The sequence below is a fragment of the Melozone crissalis genome, unplaced genomic scaffold (assembly GCF_028551555.1).
Source record: "Melozone crissalis strain CALT ecotype California unplaced genomic scaffold, PUWL_Pcris_2 ptg000008l_1, whole genome shotgun sequence".
Classification (NCBI taxonomy): domain Eukaryota; kingdom Metazoa; phylum Chordata; class Aves; order Passeriformes; family Passerellidae; genus Melozone; species Melozone crissalis.
Genome location: NW_026535786.1, coordinates 19883981 through 19910546, shown reverse-complemented (window position 1 = coordinate 19910546; position 26566 = coordinate 19883981). Strand labels below are relative to the sequence as shown.

The following is a 26566-nucleotide window of genomic DNA, read 5'->3' as shown; positions in this document are numbered from 1 at the left end:
CCTGCTGGAGCAAGGTCCCGAAAAAAATTATCGGTCCTCTTCCCTGGCAAGAAAACTCACCTGTCTCGCTTCTGGATTGGAGTTTGCAGGAGCCACTTGGCACTGTCAAACCAGCCCGAATTTGCATTGGTGCCAGCTTGGGTCTGGGATCCATCCTGCGTTTTGTGGAATTTCAGGAGCCAGTCGGCCATTCCCACCCACAGGCCCCAAAACACAGACTTCTGGTCTTAATCCTGGCAACCAAAACTCATCTGCCCTGGTTCTGAATGGCAGATTGCAGGAGCCACTAGGCACTGTAAACCAGCCCGACGTGGCACTGGTGCCAGCTTGGGTCTGGGTACCATCCTGCCTCTCATGGATCTTCAGGAGCCAGCCGGCCACTCCAGGCCACAGGCTCCCAAGAAAAACAATCAGTTCTCTTCCCTGGCAAGAAAACTCAGATGCCCCGCTTCAGGATGGCAGACTTCAGGAAACAATTGGCACTGTCAAACCAGCCCGACTTGGCACTGGTGCCAGCTTGAGTCTGGGAACCATCCTGCCTATCGTGGAATTTCAGGAGCCAGCCGGCCACTTCTGTCCTAGGCGCCCGAACATAAACCTCGGTCCTTTTCCCTGGCAAAAAAATTCACCTGCCTCGTTTCTGGATGGCAGATTGCAGGAGCCACTTGGCATTGCAAAAGCAGCCCGACTTGGAAGAGGTTGCTTCTTGGGTCAAAGAAATCATCCTGCGTATCGTGGAATTTCAGGAGCCAGCCAGGCCACTCCTGGCCATCGGCGCCCAAACACAAACGTCAGCCCTTTTCCCTGGCAAACAAATCTCATCCGCCCCGCTAGGGTATGGCAGATTGCAGGAGCCACTTGGCACTGTCAAACCAGCCCGAATTTGCATTGGTGCCAGCTTGGGTCTGGAATCCATCCTGAGTATCGTGGAATTTCAGGAGCCAGTCAGCCATTCGCACCCACAGGCCCCAAAACACAGACTTCTGGTCTTAATCCTGGCAACCAAAACTCACCAGGCCTGGTTCTGAATGGCAGATTGCAGGAGCCGCTAGGCACTGTAAACCAGCCCGACATAGCAGTGGTGCCAGCTTGGATCTGGGAACCATCCTGCGTATCGTGGAATTTCTGGAGCCAGCCGGCCACTCATGGCCACAGGCCCCCGAACACAAACCGCAGCCCTTTTCCCTGGCAAACAAAACTCATCTGCCCTGCTTCTGGATGGTAGATTGAAGCAGCCACTTGGCATTGTCAAGCCAGCCCGACTTGGCACAGGGGCCAGCTTGGGTCGAGAACCATCCTGCGTATCATGGAATTTCAGGAGCGAGCCGGCCACTCATGGCCACAGGTGTGCGAACACAAACCTCGGCCCTTTTCCCTAGCAGTCAAAATTCACCTGCTCCGCTTCTGGATGGCAGATTGCAGGAGCCACTTGGCATTGTCAAACCAGCCCGGCTTGGCGGTGGTTCCAGGTTCGGTCTGGGAGCCATCCTGCGTACCGTGGATATTCAAGGGCCAGCCAGACACTCCAGGCCTCAGGAACCCGAACATAAACCTCGGCCCTTTAGCTTTGCACACAAAAGTCACCTGGCCCACTTCTGGATGGCAGATTGAAGGACCCACAAGACACTGTCAAACCAGCCCACCCAGGCAGTGGTGCCAGCTTGGGTCTGGGAATAATCCTGTGTATCGGGGAAATTCAAAAGTCAGACAGCCCCTGCTGGAGCAAGGTCCCGAAAAAAATTATCGGTCCTCTTCCCTGGCAAGAAAACTCACCTGTCTCGCTTCTGGATTGGAGTTTGCAGGAGCCACTTGGCACTGTCAAACCAGCCCGAATTTGCATTGGTGCCAGCTTGGGTCTGGGATCCATCCTGCGTTTTGTGGAATTTCAGGAGCCAGTCGGCCATTCCCACCCACAGGCCCCAAAACACAGACTTCTGGTCTTAATCCTGGCAACCAAAACTCATCTGCCCTGGTTCTGAATGGCAGATTGCAGGAGCCACTAGGCACTGTAAACCAGCCCGACGTGGCACTGGTGCCAGCTTGGGTCTGGGTACCATCCTGCCTCTCATGGATCTTCAGGAGCCAGCCGGCCACTCCAGGCCACAGGCTCCCAAGAAAAACAATCAGTTCTCTTCCCTGGCAAGAAAACTCAGATGCCCCGCTTCAGGATGGCAGACTTCAGGAAACAATTGGCACTGACAAACCAGCCCGACTTGGCACTGGTGCCAGCTTGAGTCTGGGAACCATCCTGCCTATCGTGGAATTTCAGGAGCCAGCCGGCCACTTCTGTCCTAGGCGCCCGAACATAAACCTCGGTCCTTTTCCCTGGCAAAAAAATTCACCTGCCTCGTTTCTGGATGGCAGATTGCAGGAGCCACTTGGCATTGCAAAAGCAGCCCGACTTGGAAGAGGTTGCTTCTTGGGTCAAAGAAATCATCCTGCGTATCGTGGAATTTCAGGAGCCAGCCAGGCCACTCCTGGCCATCGGCGCCCAAACACAAACGTCAGCCCTTTTCCCTGGCAAACAAATCTCATCCGCCCCGCTAGGGTATGGCAGATTGCAGGAGCCACTTGGCACTGTCAAACCAGCCCGAATTTGCATTGGTGCCAGCTTGGGTCTGGAATCCATCCTGAGTATCGTGGAATTTCAGGAGCCAGTCAGCCATTCGCACCCACAGGCCCCAAAACACAGACTTCTGGTCTTAATCCTGGCAACCAAAACTCACCAGGCCTGGTTCTGAATGGCAGATTGCAGGAGCCGCTAGGCACTGTAAACCAGCCCGACATAGCAGTGGTGCCAGCTTGGATCTGGGAACCATCCTGCGTATCGTGGAATTTCTGGAGCCAGCCGGCCACTCATGGCCACAGGCCCCCGAACACAAACCGCAGCCCTTTTCCCTGGCAAACAAAACTCATCTGCCCTGCTTCTGGATGGTAGATTGAAGCAGCCACTTGGCATTGTCAAGCCAGCCCGACTTGGCACAGGGGCCAGCTTGGGTCGAGAACCATCCTGCGTATCATGGAATTTCAGGAGCGAGCCGGCCACTCATGGCCACAGGTGTGCGAACACAAACCTCGGCCCTTTTCCCTAGCAGTCAAAATTCACCTGCTCCGCTTCTGGATGGCAGATTGCAGGAGCCACTTGGCATTGTCAAACCAGCCCGGCTTGGCGGTGGTTCCAGGTTCGGTCTGGGAGCCATCCTGCGTACCGTGGATATTCAAGGGCCAGCCAGACACTCCAGGCCTCAGGAACCCGAACATAAACCTCGGCCCTTTAGCCTTGCACACAAAAGTCACCTGCCCCGCTTCTGGATGGCAGATTGAAGGAGCCACAAGACACTGTCAAACCAGCCCAGCTGGGCAGTGTTACCAGTTTCGGTCTGGGAATCATCCTGCTTATCGTGGAATTTCAAAACTCAGCCATCCACTACTGGATCAAGGTCCCCGAAATAAATAATCGGTCCTCCTCCCTGGCAAGAAAACTCACCTGTCTCACTTCTGGATTGGAGTTTGCAGGAGCCACTTGGCACTGTCAAACCAGCCCGACTTGGCACTGGTGCCAGCTTGGGTCTGGGAACCATCTTGCGTATCGCGGAATTTCAGGAGCCCGCCAGCCACTCAATGCCACAGGCTTCCAAATAACATAATCAGTCCTCTTCCCTGGCAAACAAAATTCACCCGCCCCGCTTCAGGATGGCAGATTGCAGGAGCCATTTGGCACTGTAAAATCAGCCCGAATTTGCATTGGTGCCACCTTGGGTCTGGGAACCATCCTGCGTATCATGGAATTTCAGGAGCCAGCTGGCCATTTCCGGGCTCACGTTCCCGAAGAAAACAATCGGTCCTCTTCCCTGGGAAACAAAACTCATCTGCCCCACTTCTGGATGGCAGATTGCAGGAGCAACTTGAAACTGTCAAACCAGCCCGACTTGGCACTGGTGCCAGCTTGGGTGTGGGAACCATCGTGCGTATCGTGGAATTTCTGGAGCCAGCCGGCCACCCCAGGCCACAGGCTCACAAAAAAAATAATAACTCCTCTTCCCTGGGAAACACTACTCACCTGCCCCGCTTCAGGATGGCAGACTTCAGGAGACAATTGGCACTGAAAAACCAGCCCGACTTGGCACTGGTGACAGCTTGGGTCTGAGAATCATTCTGCGTATCGTGGAATTTCAGGAGCCAGCGGGCCACTTCCGTCCCAGGCGCCCGAACATAAACCTCGGTCCTTTTCCCTGGCAAACGAAATTCACCTGCCTCGCTTCTGGATAGCAGATTGCAGGAGGTACTTGGCATTGTAAAACCAGCCCGACTTGACAGAGGTTGCAGCTTGGGTCAAGGAATCATCCTGCGTACCGTGGAATTTCAGGAGCGAGCCAAGCCACTCCCGGCCACCCGCCCCCAAACACAAACGTCAGCCCTTTTCCCTGGCAAAAAAATCTCATCTGCCCCGCTTCAGTATGGCAGATTGAAGGAGTCACTTGGCACTGTCAAACCAGCCCGGCTTGGCGCTGGTTCCAGCTTCGGTCTGGGAACCATCCTGCGTACCGTAGATATTCAGGGGGCAGCAACCCAATCCAGGCCTCAGGAACCCGAACTTACACCTCGGCCTTTTACCCTTGTACACACACGTCACCTGCACTGCTTCTGGAGGGCAGACTGATGGAGCCACAAGACACTGTCAAACCAGCCCACCCAGGAGGTGGTGCCAGCTTGGGTCAGGGAATAATCCTGAGTATCGTGGAATTTCAAAAGTCAGCCGGCCACTGATGGAGCAAGGCCCTGAAAAAAATAATCGGTCCTCTTGCCTGGCAAGAAAACTCACCTGTCTCGCTTCTGGATTGGAGTTTGCAGGAGCCACCTGGCACTGTCAAACCAGCCCGAATTTGCATTGGTGCCAGCACGGGTCTGGGATCCATCCTGAGTATCGTGGAATTTCAGGAGCCAGTCGGCCATTCCCACCCACAGGCCCCAAAACACAGACTTCTGGTCTTAATCCTGGCAACCAAAACTCACCAGGCCTGGTTCTGAATGGCAGATTGCAGGAGCCACTAGGCACTGTAAACCAGCCCGACGTGGCAGTGGTGCCAGCTTGGATCTGGGAACCATCCTGCGTATCATGGAATTTCAGGAGCCCGCCAGCCACTCAATGACAAAGGCTTCCAAATAACATAATCAGTCCTCTTCCCTGGCAAACAAAATTCACCTGCCCTGCTTCAGGAGGGCAGATTGCAGGAGCTCTTTGGCACTGTAAAACCAGCCCGACTTTGCAGTGGTTGCAGCTTGGGTCAGGGAATCATCCTGCGCATCGGGGAATTTCAGGAGCCGCCAGGCCACTCCAGGTCTCAGGCCCCCGAACACAAACTTCGGACCTTTTTCCTGGCAAACAAAATTCACCTGCCACGCTACTAAAGGGGAGATTCTAGGAGCCACTTGGCATTGTCAAACCAGCCCGACTTGGCAGAGGTTGCTGCTTGGGTCAAGGAATAATCCTGCCTATCGCGGAATTTCAGGAGCCAGCCAGGCCACTCCCGGCCACCGGCCCCCAAACACACACGTCAGCCCTTTTCCCTGGCAAAAAAATCTCCATTGCCCCGCTTCTGGAGGGCAGATTACAGGAGCCACTTGGCACTGTCAAACCAGCCAGGCTTGGAGCTGGTTCCAGCTTCGGTCTGGGAACCATCCTGCGTACCGTGGATATTCAGGGGCCAGCCAGACACTCCAGGCCTCAGGAACCCGAACATAAACCTCGGCCTTTTACCCATGCACACAAAAGTCACCTGCCCCGCTTCTGGATGGCAGACTGATGGAGCCACAAGACACTGTGAAACCAGCCCACCCAGGCAGGTGTGCAAGCTTGGGCCTGGGAATCATCCTGTGTATCGTGGAATTTCAAAAGTCAGCCGGCCCCTGCTGGAGCAAGGTCCCAAAAAAAATAATCGGTCCTCCTCCCTGGCAAGAAAACTCACCTGTCTCGCTTCTGGATTGGAGTTTGCAGGAGCCACTTGGCACTGTCAAATCAGCCCGAATTTGCATTGGTGCCTGCTGGGGTCTGGGAACCCTCCTGCGTATCATGGAATTTCAGGAGCCCGCCAGCCACTCAATGCCACAGGCTTCCAAATAACATAATCAATCCTCTTCCCTGGAAAACAAAATTCACCCGTCCCGCTTCAGGATGGCAGATTGAAGGAGCCATTTGGCACTGTAAAATCAGCCCAAATTTGCATTGGTGCCAGCTTGTCTCTGGGAACCCTCCTGCGTATCATGGAATTTCAGGAGCCAGTCAGCCATTTCCGGACTCACGTTCCCGAAGAAAACAATCGGTCCTCTTCCCTGGGAAACAAAACTCATCTGCCCCACTTCTGGATGGCAGATTGCAGGAGCAACTTGAAACTGTAAACCAGCCCGACTTGGCACTGGTGCCAGCTTGGGTCTGGGAATCATTCTGTGTATCGTGGAATTTCAGGAGCCAGCCGGCCACTTCCGTCCTAGGCGCCCAAACATAAACCTCGGTCTTTTTCCCTGGCAAAAAAATTCACCTGCCCCGCTTCTGGATAGCAGATTGCAGGAGGCACTTGGCATTGTAAAACCAGCCCGACTTGGCAGTGGTTGCAGCTTGGGTCAAGGAATCATACTGCGTATCGTGGAATTTCAGGAGCCGCCAGGCCACTCCAGGTCTCAGGCCTCCGAACACAAACCTCGGACCTTTTCCCTGGCAAAAGAAACTCACCTGCTGTGCTTCTGGATGGCAGATTGAAGGAGCCACTAGACACTGTAAGCCAGCCGGGCTTCGCACTGGTGCCAGCTTTGATCTGGGAACCCTCCTGTGTATCATGGAATTTAAGGAGTCAGTTGGTCGTTTCCGGACTCTGGTTCCTGAAGGAAATAATCGCTCCTCTTCCCTGGACAAGAAAATTCACCTGACCCGCTTCTGCATGGGAGGTTGCAGGAGCAACTTGGCACTGTCAAACCAGCCTCACTTGGCAGTGGTACCAGCTTGGGTCTGGGAATCATCCTGCGTACCGTGGAATTTCAGGAGCCAGCCCGCCACTCATGGCCACAGGCCCCCGAACACAAACCTCAGCTTTTTCCCTGGAAAACAAAACTCATCTGGCCTGCTTCTGGATGGTAGATTGAAGCAGCCACTTGGCATTGTCAAGCCAGCCCGACTTGGCACTGGGGCCAGCTTGGGTCGGGAACCATCCTGCGTATCCTGAAATTTCAGTAGCTGCCGGCCAATCATTCCCATAGGTGTTCGAACACAAACCTCAGCCGTTTTCCGTGGGAAATAAAACTCATCTGTCCCGCTTCTGGATGGCAGATTGCAGGAGCAACTTGGCACTGTCAAACCAGCCCGAATTTGCATTGGTGCCAGCTTGGGTCTGGGAACCATCCTGCGTATCATGGAATTTCAGGAGCCAGCCAGGCCACTCCCGGCCACCAGCCCCCAGACATAAACCTCAGCCATTTTCCCTGGCAAAACAAACTCACTTGCCCCGCTTCTGGATGGCAGATTGCAGGAGCCACTTGGCACTGTGAAACCAGCCCGGCTTGGCGCTGGTTCCAGCTTCGGTCTGGGAACCATCTTGCGTACCGTAGATATTCAGTGGCCAGCAAGCCACTCCAGGCCTCAGGAACCCGAACATAAACCTCGGCCCTTTACCCTTGCACACAAACGTCACCTGCCCCGCTACTGGATGGCAGATTGAAGGAGCCACAAGACACTGTCAAACCAGCCCACCCAGGCAGTGGTGCCAGCTTGGGTCTGGGAATCATCCTGCGTATCGTGGAATTTCAAAAGTCAGCCGGCCCCTGCTGGAGCAAGGTCCCCGAAAAAATAATCGGTCCTCTTCCCTGGCAAGAAAACTCACCTGTCTCGCTTCTGGATTGGAGTTTGCAGGAGCCACTTGGCACTGTCAAACCAGCCCGACTTGACACTCGTGCCAGCATGGGTCTGGGAACCATCCTGCGTATCGTGGAATTTCAACAGCCAGCCAGCCACTCAATGCCACAGGCTTCCAAATAACATAATCAATCCTCTTCCCTGGAAAACAAAATTCACCCGTCCCGCTTCAGGATGGCAGATTGAAGGAGCCATTTGGCACTGTAAAATCAGCCCAAATTTGCATTGGTGCCAGCTTGTCTCTGGGAACCCTCCTGCGTATCATGGAATTTCAGGAGCCAGTCAGCCATTCCCGGACTCACGTTCCCGAAGAAAACAATCGGTCCTCTTCCCTGGGAAACAAAACTCATCTGCCCCACTTCTGGATGGCAGATTGCAGGAGCAACTTGAAACTGTAAACCAGCCCGACTTGGCACTGGTGCCAGCTTGGGTCTGGGAATCATCCTGCGTATCATGGATCTTTAGGAGCCAGCCGGCCACTCCAGGCCACAGGCTCCCAAAAAAAATAATCAGTCCTCTTCCCTGGGAAACACTACTCACCTGCCCTGCCTCAGGATGGCAGACTTCAGGAGACAATTGGCACTGACAAACCAGCCCGACTTGGCACTGGTGACAGCTTGGGTCTGAGAATCATTCTGTGTATCGTGGAATTTCAGGAGCCAGCCGGCCACTTCCGTCCTAGGCGCCCAAACATAAACCTCGGTCTTTTTCCCTGGCAAAAAAATTCACCTGCCCCGCTTCTGGATAGCAGATTGCAGGAGCCACTTGGCATTGTAAAACCAGCCCGACTTGGCAGTGGTTGCAGCTTGGGTCAAGGAATCATACTGCGTATCGTGGAATTTCAGGAGCCGCCAGGCCACTCCAGGTCTCAGGCCTCCGAACACAAACCTCGGACCTTTTCCCTGGCAAAAGAAACTCACCTGCTGTGCTTCTGGATGGCAGATTGAAGGAGCCACTAGACACTGTAAGCCAGCCGGGCTTCGCACTGGTGCCAGCTTTGATCTGGGAACCCTCCTGTGTATCATGGAATTTAAGGAGTCAGTTGGTCGTTTCCGGACTCTGGTTCCTGAAGGAAATAATCGCTCCTCTTCCCTGGACAAGAAAATTCACCTGACCCGCTTCTGCATGGGAGGTTGCAGGAGCAACTTGGCACTGTCAAACCAGCCTCACTTGGCAGTGGTACCAGCTTGGGTCTGGGAATCATCCTGCGTACCGTGGAATTTCAGGAGCCAGCCCGCCACTCATGGCCACAGGCCCCCGAACACAAACCTCAGCTTTTTCCCTGGAAAACAAAACTCATCTGGCCTGCTTCTGGATGGTAGATTGAAGCAGCCACTTGGCATTGTCAAGCCAGCCCGACTTGGCACTGGGGCCAGCTTGGGTCGGGAACCATCCTGCGTATCCTGAAATTTCAGTAGCTGCCGGCCAATCATTCCCATAGGTGTTCGAACACAAACCTCAGCCGTTTTCCGTGGGAAATAAAACTCATCTGTCCCGCTTCTGGATGGCAGATTGCAGGAGCAACTTGGCACTGTCAAACCAGCCCGAATTTGCATTGGTGCCAGCTTGGGTCTGGGAACCATCCTGCGTATCATGGAATTTCAGGAGCCAGCCAGGCCACTCCCGGCCACCAGCCCCCAGACATAAACCTCAGCCATTTTCCCTGGCAAAACAAACTCACTTGCCCCGCTTCTGGATGGCAGATTGCAGGAGCCACTTGGCACTGTGAAACCAGCCCGGCTTGGCGCTGGTTCCAGCTTTGGTCTGGGAACCATCTTGCGTACCGTAGATATTCAGTGGCCAGCAAGCCACTCCAGGCCTCAGGAACCCGAACATAAACCTCGGCCCTTTACCCTTGCACACAAACGTCACCTGCCCCGCTACTGGATGGCAGATTGAAGGAGCCACAAGACACTGTCAAACCAGCCCACCCAGGCAGTGGTGCCAGCTTGGGTCTGGGAATCATCCTGCGTATCGTGGAATTTCAAAAGTCAGCCGGCCCCTGCTGGAGCAAGGTCCCCGAAAAAATAATCGGTCCTCTTCCCTGGCAAGAAAACTCACCTGTCTCGCTTCTGGATTGGAGTTTGCAGGAGCCACTTGGCACTGTCAAACCAGCCCGACTTGACACTCGTGCCAGCATGGGTCTGGGAACCATCCTGCGTATCGTGGAATTTCAACAGCCAGCCAGCCACTCAATGCCACAGGCTTCAAATTAACATAATCAGTCCTCTTCCCTGGAAAACAAAATTCACCGGTACCGCTTAAGGATGGCAGATTCCTGGAGCCATTTGGCACTGTAAAACCAGCCCGACTTGGCAGTGGTTACAGCTTGGGTCAGGGAATCATCCTGCGTATCGTGGAATTTCAGGAGCCGCCAGGCCACTCCAGGTCTCAGGCCCCCGAACACAAACCTCGGCCCTTTTCCCTGGCAAACGAAATTCACCTGCCCCGCTTCTGGATGGCTGATTGCAGGAGGCAGTTGGCATTGTCAAACCAGCCCAGCTTGGCAGGGGTTGCTGCTTGGGTCAGGGAATCATCCTGCGTATCGTGGAATTTCAGGAGCCAGGAGGCCACTCCCGGCCACAGGCCCCCAAACATAAACCGCGACCCTTTTCCCTGCAATAAAAACTCACCTGCCCCGCTTCTGGATGGCAGATTGCAGGAGTCACTAGGCACTGTAAACCAGCCCGACATGGCACTGGTGCCAGCTTGGGTCTAGGAACCATCCTGCGTATCATGGAATTTCAGGAGCCAGGTGGCCATTTCCGGACTCACATTCTCGAAGAAAACAATCGGTCCTCTTCCCTGGGAAACAAAACTCATCTGCCCCACTTCTGGATGGCAGATTGCAGGAGCAAATTGAAACTGTCAAATCAGCCCGACTTGGCACTGGTGCCAGCTTGGGTCTGGGTACCATCCTGCCTATCATGGATCTTCAGGAGCCAGCCGGCCTCGCCAGGCTACAGGCTCCCAAGAAAAATAATCAGTCCTCTTCCCTGGGAAACAACACTCACCTGCCCCGCTTCAGGATGGCAGACTTCAGGAGACAATTGGCACTGACAAACCAGCCCGACTTGGCACTGGGGCCAGCTTGGGTCTGGGAATCGTTCCGCGTATCGTGGAATTTCAGGAGCCAGCCGGCCACTTCCGTCCTAGGCGCCCGAACATAAACCTCGGTCCTTTTCCCTGGCAAAAAAATTCACCTGCCCCACTTCTGGATGGCAGATTGCAGGAGCCACTTGGCATTGTAAAACCAGCCCGACTTGGCAGAGGTTGCTGCTTGGGTCTGGGAACCATCCTGCGTAACGTGGAATTTCAGGAGCCAGCCAGGCCACTCCTGGCCACCGGCCCCCAAACACAAACGTCAGCCCTTTTCCCTGGCAAACAAAACTCACTCGCCCCGCTTCAGTATGGCAGATTGCAGGAGTCACTTGGCACTGTCAAACCAGCCCAGCTTGGCGCTGGTTCCAGCTTCGGTCTGGGAACCATCCTGCGTACCGTGGATATTCAGTGGCCAGCAAGCCAATCCAGGCCTCAGGAATCCGAACATAAACCTCGGCCCTTTACCCTTGCACACAAACGTCACCTGCCCCGCTTCTGGATGGCAGACTGATGGAGCCACAAGACACTGTCAAACCAGCCCACCCAGGCAGTGGTGCCAGCATGGGTCTGGGAATAATCCTGCGCATCGTGGAATTTCAAAAGTCAGCCGGCCCCTGCTGGAGCAAGGTCCCGAAAAAAATAATCGGTCCTCTTCCCTGGCAAGAAAACTCACCTGTCTCGCTTCTGGATTGGAGTTTGCAGGAGCCACTTGGCACTGTCAAACCAGCCCGAATTTGCATTGGTGCCAGCTTGGGTCTGGGATCCATCCTGCGTTTTGTGGAATTTCAGGAGCCAGTCGGCCATTCGCACCCACAGGCCCCAAAACACAGACTTCTGGTCTTAATCCTGGCAACCAAAACTCATCTGCCCTGGTTCTGAATGGCAGATTGCAGGAGCCACTAGGCACTGTAAACCAGCCCGACGTGGCACTGGTGCCAGCTTGGGTCTGGGTACCATCCTGCCTCTCATGGATCTTCAGGAGCCAGCCGGCCACTCCAGGCCACAGGCTCCCAAGAAAAATAATAACTCCTCTTCCCTGGCAAGAAAACTCAGATGCCCCGCTTCAGGATGGCAGACTTCAGGAAACAATTGGCACTGACAAACCAGCCCGACTTGGCACTGGTGCCAGCTTGAGTCTGGGAACCATCCTGCCTATCGTGGAATTTCAGGAGCCAGCCGGCCACTTCTGTCCTAGGCGCCCGAACATAAACCTCGGTCCTTTTCCCTGGCAAAAAAATTCACCTGCCTCGTTTCTGGATGGCAGATTGCAGGAGGCACTTGGCATTGCAAAAGCAGCCCGACTTGGAAGAGGTTGCTTCTTGGGTCAAAGAAATCATCCTGCGTATCGTGGAATTTCAGGAGCCAGCCAGGCCACTCCTGGCCATCGGCCCCCAAACACAAACGTCAGCCCTTTTCCCTGGCAAACAAATCTCATCCGCCCCGCTTCAGTATGGCAGATTGCAGGAGTCACTTGGCACTGTCAAACCAGCCCGGCTTGGCGCTGGTTCCAGCTTCGGTCTGGGAACCATCCTGCATACAGTAGATATTCAGGGGCCATCCAGGCATTCCAGGCCTCAGGAACCCGAACATAAACCTCGGCCCTTTACCCTTGTACACAAAAGTCACCTGCCCCGCTTCTGGATGGCAGACTGATGGAGCCACAAGACACTGTCAAACCAGACCAGCTTGGCCGTGGTGCCAGCTGGGTCTGGGAATCATCCTGCGTATCGGGGAATTTCAAAAGTCAGCCGGCCCCTGCTGGAGCAAGGTCCCAAAAAAAATTATCGGTCCTCTTCCCTGGCAAGAAAACTCACCTGTCTCGCTTCTGGATTGGAGTTTGCAGGAGCCACTTGGCACTGTCAAACCAGCCTGAATTTGCATTGGTGCCAGTTTGGGTCTGGGATCCATCCTGCGTTTTGTGTAATTTCAGGAGCCAGTCGGCCATTCCCACCCACAGGCCCCAAAACACAGACTTCTGGTCTTAATCCTGGCAACCAAAACTCACCAGGCCTGGTTCTGAATGGCAGATTGCAGGAGCCACTAGGCACTGTAAACCAGCCCGACGTGGCACTGGTGCCAGCTTGGGTCTGGGTACCATCCTGCGTATCGTGGAATTTCTGGAGCCAGCCGACCACTCATGGCCACAGGTGTTCGAACACAAACCTCGGTCCTTTTCCCTGGCAAACAAAATTCACCTTCCCCGCTACTGAATGGCAGATTGCAGGAGGCACTTGGCATTGTCAAACCAGCCCGACTTGGCAGAGGTTGCTGCTTGGGTCAAGGAATCATGCTGCGTATCGTGGAATTTCAGGAGCTAGCCAGGCCACTCCCGGCCACCGGCCCCCAAACACAAAGGTCAGCCCTTTTCCCTGGCAAAACAAACTCACTTGCCCCGCTTCTGGATGGCAGATTTGAGGAGCCACTTGGCACTGTCAAACCAGCCTGGCTTGGCGCTGGTTCCAGCTTCAGGCTGGGAACCATCCTGCGTACGGTGGATATTCAGTGGCCAGCATGCCACTCCAGGCCTCAGGAATCCGAACATAAACCTCGGCCCTTTACCCTTGCACACAAACGTCACCTGCCCCGCTTCTGGATGGCAGACTGATGGAGCCACAAGACACTGTCAAACCAGCCCACCCAGGCAGTGGTGCCAGCATGGGTCTGGGAATAATCCTGCGCATCGTGGAATTTCAAAAGTCAGCCAGCCCCTGCTGGAGCAAGGTCCCGAAAAAAATAATCGGTCCTCTTCCCTGGCAAGAAAACTCACCTGTCTCGCTTCTGGATTGGAGTTTGCAGGAGCCACTTGGCACTGTCAAACCAGCCCGAATTTGCATTGGTGCCAGCTTGGGTCTGGGATCCATCCTGCGTTTTGTGGAATTTCAGGAGCCAGTCGGCCATTCGCACCCACAGGCCCCAAAACACAGACTTCTGGTCTTAATCCTGGCAACCAAAACTCATCTGCCCTGGTTCTGAATGGCAGATTGCAGGAGCCACTAGGCACTGTAAACCAGCCCGACGTGGCACTGGTGCCAGCCTTGGTCTGGGAACCATCCTGCGTATCGTGGAATTTCTGGAGCCAGCCGGCAACTCATGGCCACAGGCCCCCGAACACAAACCGCAGCCCCTTTCCCTGGCAAAGAAAACTCATCTGCCCTGCTTCAGGATGGTAGATTGAAGCAGCCACTTGGCATTGTCAAGCCAGCCCGACTTGGCAGTGGTGAAAGCTTGGGTCTGGGAAACATCCTGCGTATCATGGAATTTCAGGAGCTAGCCGACCACTCATGGCCACAGGTGTTCGAACACAAACCTCGGTCCTTTTCCCTGGCAAACAAAATTCACCTGCCCCGCTACTGAATGGCAGATTGCAGGAGGCACTTGGCAGTGTCAAACCAGCCCGACTTGGCAGAGGTTGCTGCTTGGGTCAGGGAATCATCCTGCGCATCGTGGAATTTCAGGAGCTAGCCGGCCACATATGGCCACAGGTGTTCGAACACAAACCTCGGCTCTTTTCCCTGGGAAAAAAAAACTCACCTGCCCCGCTTCTGTATGGCAGATTGCAGGAGTAACTCGGCACTGTCAAACCAGCCCAAATTTGCATTGGTGCCAGCTGGCCAGTTCCGGACTCACGTTCCCGAAGAAAACAATCGGTCCTCTTCCCTGGGAAACAAAACTCATCTGCCCCACTTCTGGATGGCAGATTGTAGGAGGAACTTGAAACTGTCAAACCAGCCCGACTTCGCAGTGGTTGCAGCTTGGGTCAGGGAATCATCCTGCTAATCATGGACCTTCAGGAGCCAGCCAGCCACGCCAGGCCACAGGCTCTTAAATAAAATCATCAGTCCTCTTCCCTGGCAAACAAAACTCACCTGCCCCACTTCAGGATGGCAGACTTCAGGAGACAATTGGCACTGTCAAACCAGTCTGACTTAGCAGTGGTGCCAGCTTGGGTCTGGGAATCATCCTGCGTCTCGTGGAATTTCAGGAGCCAGCCGGCCACTCGTGGCCAGAGGTGTTCGAACACAAACCTCAGCTCTTTTCCCTGGCAAACAAAACGCATCTGCTCCGCTTCTGGATGGTAGATTGAAGCAGCCACTTCGCATTGTCAAGCCAGCCCGACTTGGCAGTGGTGCAAGCTTGGGTCTGGGAACCATCCTGCGTATCGTGGAACTTAAGGAGCCAGCTGGCGTTCCAGACTCTGGTTCCGTAAGACAATAATCGGTCCTCTTCCCTAGCAAAGAAAACTCACACGCCCCACTACTGTATGGCAGATTGCCGGAGCCCCCTGGCACTGTCAAACCAGCCGAATTTAGCACTGGCGCCCGCTTGGGTTTGGGAACAATCGTGCGTATCGTGGAATTTCAGGAGCCAGTCGGCCACTCTTGGCCACAGGCACACAAACACAAACCTCGATCCTATTTCTTGGCAAACAAAACTCACCTGCCCTGCTTCTGGATGCCAGATTGCAGTTGCCACTCGGCACTGTCAAACCAGCCCGACTTGGAACTGGTTCCAGCTTTGGTCTGGGAACCATCCTGCGTATCGTGGAATTTCAGGAGCCATGCGGCCACTACAGTCTTGGGCGCCCAAACACAAACCTCTGCCCTGTTCCCTGGCAAAGAAAACTGACCTGCCACGCTTCTGGATGGCAGATTGCAGGAGCCACTTGGCACTGTCAAACCAGCCCGAATTTGCAGTGGTGCCCGCTTGGGTCTGGGATCCATCCTGAGTCTCGTGGATTTTTAGGAGCCAGCCGGCCACTCCCGCCCACAGGCCCCAAAACACAGACCTCTTTTCTTTACCCTGGCAACCAAACCTCACCTGCCCTGGTTCTGAATGGCAGATTGCATAAGCCACTTGGCACTGTAAACCAGCCTGACATGGCACTGGTGCCAGCTTGGCTCTGGGAACCATGCTGCGTATCGTGGAATTTCAGGAGGCAGCCGGCCATTCCTGGACTCTGGTTCCCGTTGAAAATAATCGCTCTTCCTCCCTGGCAATGAAAACTCACCTGCCCCGCTTCTGGATGGCAGATTGCCGGAGACACTTGGAACTGTCAAACCAGCCCGACTTGGCACTCGTGCCAGCTTGGGTCTGGGAACCATCCTGCGTTTCGTGGAATTTCAGGAGCCATGCGGCCACTCCAGCCACAGGCCCCCAGATAAACACGTCGCTTCTTTTTTTTGGCAAACAGAACTCATCTGCCCTGTATCTTGATGGCAGATTGCAGGAGCCACTTGGCACTGTCAAACGTGCCTGAGATGGCACTGGTGCCAGCTTGGGTCTGGGAACCATCCTCTTATTGCTGAATCTCAGGACCCAGCAATCCATTCCAGCCACAGGCCCCCAGATATAAACCTTGCTCCTTTTTCCTGGGAAACCAAACTGATTTTCTCTGGTTCTTGATGGGAGATAGCAGGAGCTACTTGGCACTGTCAAACCAGCCCGAGTTTCAACTGATGCCACCTTGGGTCTGGGAACCTTCCTGCGTATAGCGGACTTTCAGGAGCTGGCCAACCACTCCAGCCACAGGCGCATGAACACAAACCTCGGTTCTTTTCCCTGGCAAACTAAACTCACCATCTCTGGTTCTTGATGGCAGATTGCAGGAGACACTTGGCACTGTCAAACCAGCCCAACTTGGCACTGGTGTCAGCTTGGGTCTGGGAACCATCCTGCATATTGTGAATTTCAGGAGGCAGCAGGCCATTCCAGCACATACCCCTGAATAAAAACCGTGCTCCTCTTTCCTGGCAAACTAATTTCACTTGGCCCGGTTCTTGATGGCCTATTTCAGGAGTTACTGAGGGCACCACGACCATCGCCATGCCCTATATGGCAAAATGCTCTTCGAGACAAGAAGACGGCCACTTCTCTTTTGGGAGATGGAGATAGCGTTAGCATTCGAAAGGGGAACAACAAAGCCGCACATCACTGAGATTCTGTGCTCAGCTACCAACAGCACCTTGCCACTCTACTGCCTTTTACATTCACATTAATATTCATATGAAAGAGTTTTGGACAACTTTTCTTTTGCTCCTTACGAAGCACACTGCTGACCTGTGTGCAACGTCTGGAACACAATCCGAGATGTTTTCTCCTGAACAAGCAGAGTTTCTCCTTGCGAGACATAGTGGAAAAGCTTTTTCCTTAGATATAGGTGACTAGAAACGCTAAAGACGAAGATACAGAGCTCTCCGAAGCTAAGTGCCTGTCCAGGGTGTCTTTCAGCAGAAGCCACTCGCAGGAGCGCACCACGACCGGCACCAGGCTTTGCAACCGGCACAATGCTCTTCACACGAAGGAGCCACTTCTTCGCATCTGCGAGACAGAGAGAGTGGCAGCTTCCGAAACGTGACCAATGAAGCCACACAACACTGAGATTGTGTGTGCAGCTTGCAAAATAATAGAAAACTGTAGATGGCCACTCTCCTGCATGTTCCAAAGACATTAACATTCGAATGGGAGGAGTTTTAAAGAACTCTCTTTTGCTTCTTGCAAAACACTGTGCAGACCTGCCTGCAACCTCTACAAGACGATCGGAGATGTTTTCTGAACAGGCACAGTATCACCTTGCGAGGCAGAGTGGAAAAACTGTTTGCTTATTTGTATGCGACAGGAGATGCTAAAGATAAAGATACGGAGCTCTGCAAAGCTATGGGCTTGTCCCGGGCATCTTGCAGAAGAAGCCGCTCGCAGGAGCACACCATGACTGGCACCATGCTCTGCGACCGACACCATGCTCTTCACGCGAAGAAGCCACTTCTTCGCGTCCGCGAGACAGAGAGAGAGGCAGCTTCTGAAAAGCAAACAACGAAGCCGCACAACACTGAGACTGTGTGAGCAGCTTGCAAAATGATAGAAAAGTGTAGTTGGCCACTCTCCTGCCTTTTCCAAACACTTTAACATTCGAATAGAAGTCGTTTCGGACAACTTTCTTTTGCTTCTTGCAAAATACTCTGCAGACCTGCCTGCAACCTCTACAAGACGATCGGAGATGTTTTCTGAACAGGCACAGTATCACCTTGCGAGGCAGAGTGGAAAAGCTGTTTGCTTATTTGTATGCGACAGGAGATGCTAAAGATAAAGATACGGAGCTCTGCAAAGCTATGGGCTTGTCCCGGGCATCTTGCAGAAGAAGCCGCTCGCAGGAGCACACCATGACTGGCACCATGCTCTGCGACCGGCACAATGCTCTTCACACGAAGAAGCCGCTTCTTCACCTCCGCGAGACGGAGAGAGCGGCAGCTTCTGAAAAGCAAACAACAAAGCCGCACAACCCTGGGATTGTGTGCGCAGCTTGCAAAATGATAGAAAACCATACTTTGCCACTCTCCTGCCTTTTCCAAACAAATTAACATTCGAATGCAAGGCGTTTTGGATAACTTTCTTTTGCTTCTTGCAAAAATCTCTGCAGACGTGCCTGCAACTTCTACAACACAATCGGAGATGTTTTCTGAACAGGCACAGTTTCTCCTAGCGAGACATGTGGAAAAGCTTTTTGCTTAGATGTATGTGACAGGAGACACTAAAGACGAAGATACAGAGCTCTCCGAAGCTATGTGCTTGTCCCGGGCATCTTTCAGCAGAAGCCGCTCGCAGGAGTGCACCACAACCGGCACCATGCTCTGCGACCGACGCAATGCTCTTCGTGCGAAGAAGCCACTTCTTCGCTTCCAGGAAACGGACAGAGAGGCAGCATTTGAAAAGCAAATAACACAGCTGCACAACACTTAGACTATGTGCGCAGTCACTAAACTTAAGAAAACAGTACCTTGCCACACTCCTGCCTTTTCCAAACACATTAACATTCGAATAGAAGGAGTTTTAAAGAACTCTCTTTTGTTTCTTGAAAAACACTCTGCAGACCTGAGTGCAACCTCTACAAGACGATCAGAGATGTTTTCTGAACAGGCACAGTTTCTCCTAGCGAGACATGTGGAAAAGCTTTTTGCTTAGATGTATGTGACAGGAGACACTAAAGACGAAGATACGGAGCTCTCCGAAGCTATGTGCTTGTCCCGGGCATCTTTCGGCAGAAGCCGCTTGCAGGAGCACACCACGACCGGCACCATGCTCTGCGACCGGCACCATGCTCTTCGAACAGCACAATGCTCTTCGTGCGAAGAAGCCGCATCTTCGCCTCTGGGAGACTGAGAGACTGGCAGCTTCCGAAAAGCGAATAACGGAGCCGCACAACACTGAGATTGTGTGCGCAGTCACTAAACTTAAGAAAACAGTACCTTGCCACTCTCCTGCCTTTTCCAAACACATTAACATTTGAACAGAAGGAGTTTTTAAACAACTTTCTTTTGCTTCTTGCAAAACACTCTGCAGACCTGCGGGCAACCTCTAGAGCAGGATCGGAGATGTTTTCTAAGCAGGCAGAGTTTCTCCTTGCGAGGCAGAGTGGAAAATCTGTTTGCTTACATGTATGCGACAGGAGACGCTAAAGATAAAGATACGGAGCTCTCCGAAGCTATGCGCTTGTCCCAGGCGTCTTTTGGCAGAACCCGCGCTCCGAAGCACACAGCAACCGAGACCATACTCTGCGACCAGCACAATGCTCTTCACGCGAAGAAGCCGCTTCTTCACCTCCGCGAGACGGAGAGAGCGGCAGCTTCTGAAAAGCAAACAACAAAGCCGCACAACACTGGGATTGTGTGCGCAGCTTGCAAAATGATAGAAAACAGTACTTTGCCACTCTCCTGCCTTTTCCAAACACATTAATATTCGAATGCACGGCGTTTTGGACAACTTTCTTTTGCTTCTTGCAAAACACTCTGCAGACATGCCTGCAACCTCTACAACCCGACTGGAGATGTTTTCTGAACAGGCACAGTTTCTCCTTGTCAGACATGATGAAAAAGCTTTTTACTTAGATATAGGCAAGAGGAGATGCTAAAGAAGAAGTTACGAAGTTCTCCGAAGCTATGCACTTGTCCCAGGAGCCTTTCGGCACAACCCACGTTTCGGTCAGGAGCTGGCCTCATCGTCTGCCGAATTGTGCAGCTATGGCTTTAGTAGAAACCAAAGCCCAAAAACTGATGACAGGAGAATGTTTTATGAGACTTATGTAAGTCTCACATCAAATTAAAGTTTTGTGAACTGAAAAAGCCTCTAAGTGGATGTCCACGGCTTGGTTAATACAGTCTAAAATTTATTGAATGGAACAAAAAGATTTAGGATTTAGAAGTGGGGAAGGGTTTAACCCAGTCTCCTGTAAACAAGGACTTTGAACAGTCCTCGAGAGGGGGTCCGGGAAGAAACCCATGACTGCATTCAATGACAGATCTCCCGACTTGGTTTAGGGAAAATTTAGGAGACACCCCCTGGCTTAATGGAGGAAATGTGTTTACTAATGAGTTTTCACAGGTAGGGAAGCGAGTTACAGGAAACGCTATTATCAAGGGAAGGGAATTAGAAGAAGGGAGGATGTTGCTGTGAATTAACATTCATACTAATTCTAAGCTTGCATGTGGAGTGGCATACACATTTAGAAATCTGTGGGAGGAAAGAGGTTTAACTTGCAGGGGAAAAAATATTAGCGCATGACAGCTTAACTACTCCTCTCTTGGAGCTGGTGAATTTACCAGAAAGAGGGGTAATGATGGACATTAGGGGACATCAGGCAAGGTACTTGGAGCAGGCAATAGGCAATTGACTGGCGGATGAAGAAACTCAGAAAGGAATACTTTTGCCAGAACTCTCAAAGACCCTCTCTTTGCTCCCAGTAACTCAATCACTGCCAGAGAAACTGTCTTTTCCACCAGAGGAGCTGGAGATATTTAAAAAGAGTGAGGCAGAGAGAAAAAGGGAATAATTGGTTTACAAGGGATGTCAAACAATGGAGACCAGAAGCTCTGGCCATACAAATATTATAACAACTTCATGAAGGGAATCATTGGAGTTCTCGAGGATTGGCAGAAGCCTTCCTCAAGATGTATTTTGCTGTGGATCTTTTTAGTCTGGCAAAAGCAGCTGTTAAAGTTTGCTTGATTTGTGCGGAAGCCAGTGACAGGGTTACCAAGAAAGCTGCCAGGGGAGGGAGGCCTGGGGCTGTATGCCCCTTCTAAAAATGCTAAGTGGATTTTACCAACATGTCCCAAGTGGGAAGGCTTAAATATTCTGATAATAGTATTATCAGCTAACAAGGTGGCCAGAAGCATTCCCAACTCCTTCCGCAGCTACAGCGTCACATCATTATGGTATTTTTGAAACAAATTATTCCAAGATACAGGATTGTAGAAGCAACAGACTCAGGGGAGCTAATTTTACAGGAAAGTTCCTTCAAGGGGTTATGGCTACTTCAGGAAAACAATGGATCTTCCATATTCCCTGGCACAGAGCTTGTGTCAGGTAGAAAAAAAATGAAGAGCGAAATAAAGAAACACCTTTTGAAGCTGGTAATAGGCACCAAGATGCCATGGGTAGGGCTTTTTCCATTGGCTTTGGCAAGAATGGAGGCCAGACCTAGAAGAGAGAATCAGTTCTCTTCCTTTGAATTACTGTTTGGAATTCCTCACCCAGGTAATTCTCAACCTATCGGGATGTAGAGGTAAGTGATGTATATTTAAAAGAATATGTGGCCAGGATACCGTCTCTCGTGAAATCCCTTCAACCAGAAGCTCAGTTGGCATAGTCCCTGCCTTTGGACTTTGTCTGTTCATAACATCCAACCAGGGGATTTAGTCCTGCTTAAGGAGTGGAAAGATGCACCAATGGTGCCAAAGTGGCATGGAACTTTCCAAGTGTTACTGACTACAGAAACAGCCATCAAGACAGCTGAATCCATCACACTCTAAGGTCAAGGTCTCTAAGGCCCCAGAGATTTGGACATCTCAACTAGAAAAGAAGGACAGCAGGCTCTAACTGACCACTCCACGGGAACGGTCTGGAGCAGCAGCCAGTGCATTGACACTAGGGCAAGCCACACATACCTATCCACAGACTGTCTGCTGAAATAGTCTGGATGGGCATCCCTCTTTTAGAATCTCCACTCACTGGGGGGCTACTACTTGTTGTCATTGTTTTCTTTATCTTAGGTGGTTTCTGTGCATTCACTGGCCACAGGTGGCGCAGAAGACGAGATATTGCGAACTCAAACTACATTTACTCGTCAAAGAGTAATTATGACTGAGTTCTTTGTATGAGGCACTGTAGTGCTGGAATTCATATGAAGAAGATGAAAAAGCACAAGCAGCATCAGCTTTACTCAGTAACTGGCAATAGCCATGGTCTTGTTGAAGACTGAACCAGCAGCCTCTCCAGCAGTGTAGAGGGGTTGGGCTGACTGGGGACAGGGACCAGCCCACCTGCTGCCAAGAAACTGGAGACAGGGCATGATCCCATGTAACTCACAAACAACCCTGGCATTTCCAGACTGCAGATGAATCAGATACAAGGTAGGGGGTAGCAGCAAACAGACTGAGTAACAGGTACATACAATTTATTTAAAATAATTTTTAACATATAAAATCCCCTCACTATTTATACAGTCTAAGTCCTAGCAACATATACAGATACTGAGCAACTACAATACATGCTGAGGTAAGAACATACATTCTGGGAGAATATTCAAGCCAAACAAGATTGAAATACATTTTATATACATGTCTTCACATGTAAGAGAGATCCATGAAATGTACCTTCCCTTTATTGTACACAGGGAAATTCTAGTCTTAGTGTGCCACACAATTTAAACCCAACTGTTACATGTTCAAATGTATCTTGCCCTTAGCAGACAACATGTCCAAAGTCTGAAGTAGGAGCAAAACCTAGGACCAAATTCCTTCCAAAAAGGGGCTTGCATTTTAAAAGCATCCATTTCTTTAACAGCTTATGCTCCTCAGAGAATGAAATTGCGTTATGTTTGCTTAAAAAATAACCCACTGCAGAAAAACAGCATAATTCTTACAACACCTTAGCCTTCAGCTATCCACAGTTCTACCATTCCTGGTCTGCAGTAAAAATCAAATCCAGGTGTGTTATTTATACTGACATCCATTTATTTTTATGATAGATTAATTTTTCTAAGCCTAAACTGGTACAGGTTGAGAACGGAAAAGATTCTTAACTTGGCTGTAACCGTACTGTCACATCTTAGTGGAAAGTAAGAACTTCCCACCCCTTGAAATAAAACCAGCTCAGATAATTTCAGTCACAGTTGCTGCTGATAGCTAGGAACAGTTACTTACATGTTTAAGCAAAACTACAAAGATTGCAGACTAGTTTCGTCAGTCAGAAAAAGTTGCAGCAACAAAAAAGTACAATCATAGGCAGGAATTTGCTGTTCACAAATGGGTCTTATTTACCATCCTTACATTCACATTTAGGCTTAAGACACGAAGCTCTAAAACAAATAACTAAAAAATGTCATTCTCAATTAATGAGAATGAATGATCAGAAATTCTATAACTGGGCTTCAAGGTAGCACAGAGAATGTTCAGCATCTTTGTTGGTGACAGGGACAGTGGGATTGAGCACACCTCCAGTGAGTTTGCCCACAGCACCAAACTGTGAGGCGCCATCAACAGGCTGGAGGGAAGGGATGCCATCCAGAGGGACTGGACAGCCCTGAGAGGTGGCACCTCCTGGAGTTGAAAAAGGTAATGTCCTACACTTGAGTCAGGGCAACCCCAGGCTCACAGACAGCTTGGGCAGAGAAGTGACTGAGAGGAGCCCTGTGGAGAAGGACAGGGGTGATGGTTGATGAAAAACTCAACATGAGCCAGCAATGTGCTCTCACAGCCCAGAAAGCCAATGGGATCTTGGGCTGCATCAAGAGGAGCATGGACAGAAGGGTGATGGATTCTCCTCTGCTCAGGTGAGATCCTACCTGGAGTGCTGCACTCAGCTCTGGTGCCCCCAATATAAGAAGGACATGGAACTACTAGAGCAAGTCCAGAGGAGGCCACGAGGTTGGTAAGTGGACGGGAGCACCTCCCCTGTGGAGACAGACTGGAAAGGTTGGGGCTGCTCAGCCTGGAGAAAAGGAGATTGTGTGGGAACCTTATTACAACCTTCCAGTACCTGAAGGGACCCATAGGGAAGCTGGAGAGGGACTCCTTGTCATGAACTGCAGTGGCAGGATAAGGGGAAATAAGTACAGACTGAAAGAGGGGAAGTTTAGGTTAGATAAATGGAAGAAATTCTTTACTGTGAGGATGATGAGACACTGGAACAGGCTGCTCAGAGAAATTATGCATACTCCCATCCCTGGAAGTGTTCAAGACCAAGTTTATTGGAGCTCTGATCTAGTGGAAGGTGTCCTTGCCCATGGCAGGGGATTGGAAGTAGATGATCTTTAAGGTCTCCAACCCCAGCCATTCTATGATTCTACATAAGATCATATTTTAGATGCTGAACAGGCCACAAGTGATTTTTGACTCCAGAGTTTATATACAGCCCCTCTACAAACAGATTTTCAGGGGTAAGTGAGGATACTTTACTGGTGGTAAGGCATGGTGGCAGCCCCTTGAACAGCACTGCAGCTTCCATTCAGACGTTGTCCACAGCATTTAAGGACCTGGGCAGTAAACAATGCTTTGAATTTCATCACAAACAAACAGTAACACCTGACGTCCATAAAACTGGGCTACTGTGTAGGGAGGGGGTCCACATGTATGAGTTGATTCAGCATCCTTCCAATAGTGCTGTTAAAATAAAAATAGAGCATTTCTATAGTGGAGTTTTCTCCTACTTAGGTGAGAAAGCTGTGGGGATTTTTCCTAACAAGATAAAAAATATGTCATTCAGACTGTTTTCATTTTGTGATAACCTAGCTAAAATGAGTCTACATTACCCCAGTAAATGACTGATTAGGATATTTTCATAGTACAGAACACTGGAACAGTCAAAGGACACAAATTTCAATAAATAAGTTTGAAATGGACTGTTTGGAATAGTACTCATTCATTTGCAGAAGTTTTGGAATCTTTCATGCTTCTAATAAGAACAATCATTAAAAAAGCCCTAAGGCTAAATTTCGCAGTTGTGCTAAAACATACCATACGTGCTAAATGCATGTCTAACACAAACTGTGCACCATTAGAATATCTGTGTACTTCCTTAAGCACTCACAAAAGTATGTACAGATCTTTTTTGTATAAGCTCACGCCTGAACACAGAATAATGGACACTCTGGGGGAGGGGAGGGCAGGGCAGGGTCTTTCTCAATGCAAGTCACCTCCAAGATCTGAATGCTTCTTGCACGGAGCATTAGGGAAGTCTGACTTGGAGGCAGATGATATTCAAGTGGCCCTCACAAGCGTAGGGAATAATGTAAAAGCAGTTCCCAGGTAGTTTGCTTTGTCAGTCTGTGCCTCCTGGATGCCTAGGAAGAAATACGACTGAGTGGCTTAAGGTGAAGAGGCAGAAAAGAGATTATACAAGACAGCATCTTCTAGTTTTGGAAGGCTAACCTAACCAAAAAGGCAGGAACCTTCTGAGGAACACACAGCTAGCTGAAAATTGCCAATTCTGTTAACAAAAGCCGAAATAATGTAATCCAGAATCAAAACTATTTTATGCCATGAAGCTAAAGGGATTTTTGCCATCAGTCCTGATAGCAGCTTGTCAAGTCCAAAGTTGTGCAGACATTTTAAAATGAAAAGAGGAATTTTAGAAGCTGTAGTGCTTGCACTGAAATTAAGAGCTTTGGGTATTGAGGTGGGTTCCCCCCCCCAAAAAAAATAGTACCATTGGGAAGAAATAACTGGCTTTTGTACTTAAATTGTTTCTCCTAATTTATCACATCTATGAATTACTGGAGCTAATCATGAAGAGTTCTCCTCTCATGTCTGACAGACAATTATACAGTAGTAATAAAAAAGTCCACAGTTTTGCAGGAGACAAGCTATTAATTGTCCATACAGCTTAAGGAAAAGCAGAATCGCAGTTTTCCCAGACCTCGCATACCAAGTCTTTTGGTTCAATGTTGTATTATTTAAGACTAACAATACCAAAACAATGGAATTTAAAAATTGAAGCTGTGAGCTTTATGGAACTGGCTTTTAGAAACAAGCCATCATTCTACCCTACTAACTTTGCTCATCCTTACTCACAGTGGGAAGGGCCACGCTCTGCGGCACCTGGTATACAAGCTGGTCAGCACTGCCAGGCCCTGGCTGCCCCTTTGGTATATCGTACAGTGCCTGTGCTGAGGATGCACTGTCTGTCCTGAGTAACAGTTTATTGCACATTCCAACCAGTGGAGGAGCTTGATTTCCAGCAGCTTTGAAGGTGGAAACAGAAGGAGCGCTGAGAGGGGTGCTGGGATGGCTGGACACGTCCATGATTATTGGAGTCGCATACTCAGGTCCGGTTACGGGCAGTGGCTTGGCATAGGCGTGGTAAACTTCTTGGATGGGGGAATTGTAAGGGTCCAAGTCAGCATAACTGGCTTCTTTTCCCTCCTCTGGTTTGAAGGTTGATCTCTGGTGAAGTGTACCCACAATTCTCCCTACCAGAGGCTGAGCATATTCTGCGTTGGAAGCCCCAACAAAACAAAACATAAATACACTTACTGGGGTTGTTTTATAGTGGCATCACATTAAATACAGCCTG

At 50.9% G+C, this 26566-nt stretch overlaps 1 protein-coding gene across 2 annotated transcripts in view; it reads right to left on the bottom strand.

The window, feature by feature from the left end:
• Nucleotides 1-22431: 22431 nt before the first annotated feature.
• The window catches only part of DCBLD2 (discoidin, CUB and LCCL domain containing 2), a 40305-nt gene continuing 36170 nt past the window's right edge, over nucleotides 22432-26566 (bottom strand). Inside the window, exons 15-16 of one of the 2 annotated variants that reach the window (XM_054269717.1) lie at nucleotides 26065-26483; nucleotides 22432-24527 (exon numbers count right to left, since the gene is read on the bottom strand). In XM_054269717.1, the coding sequence (XP_054125692.1) occupies nucleotides 24447-24527; nucleotides 26065-26483 (500 nt within the window). In that variant the 3' untranslated portion in view covers nucleotides 22432-24446. Of the gene's footprint in view, nucleotides 24528-25694; nucleotides 26484-26566 lie in introns of those variants that run through there. The other variant, XM_054269716.1, reaches the window with a different exon arrangement.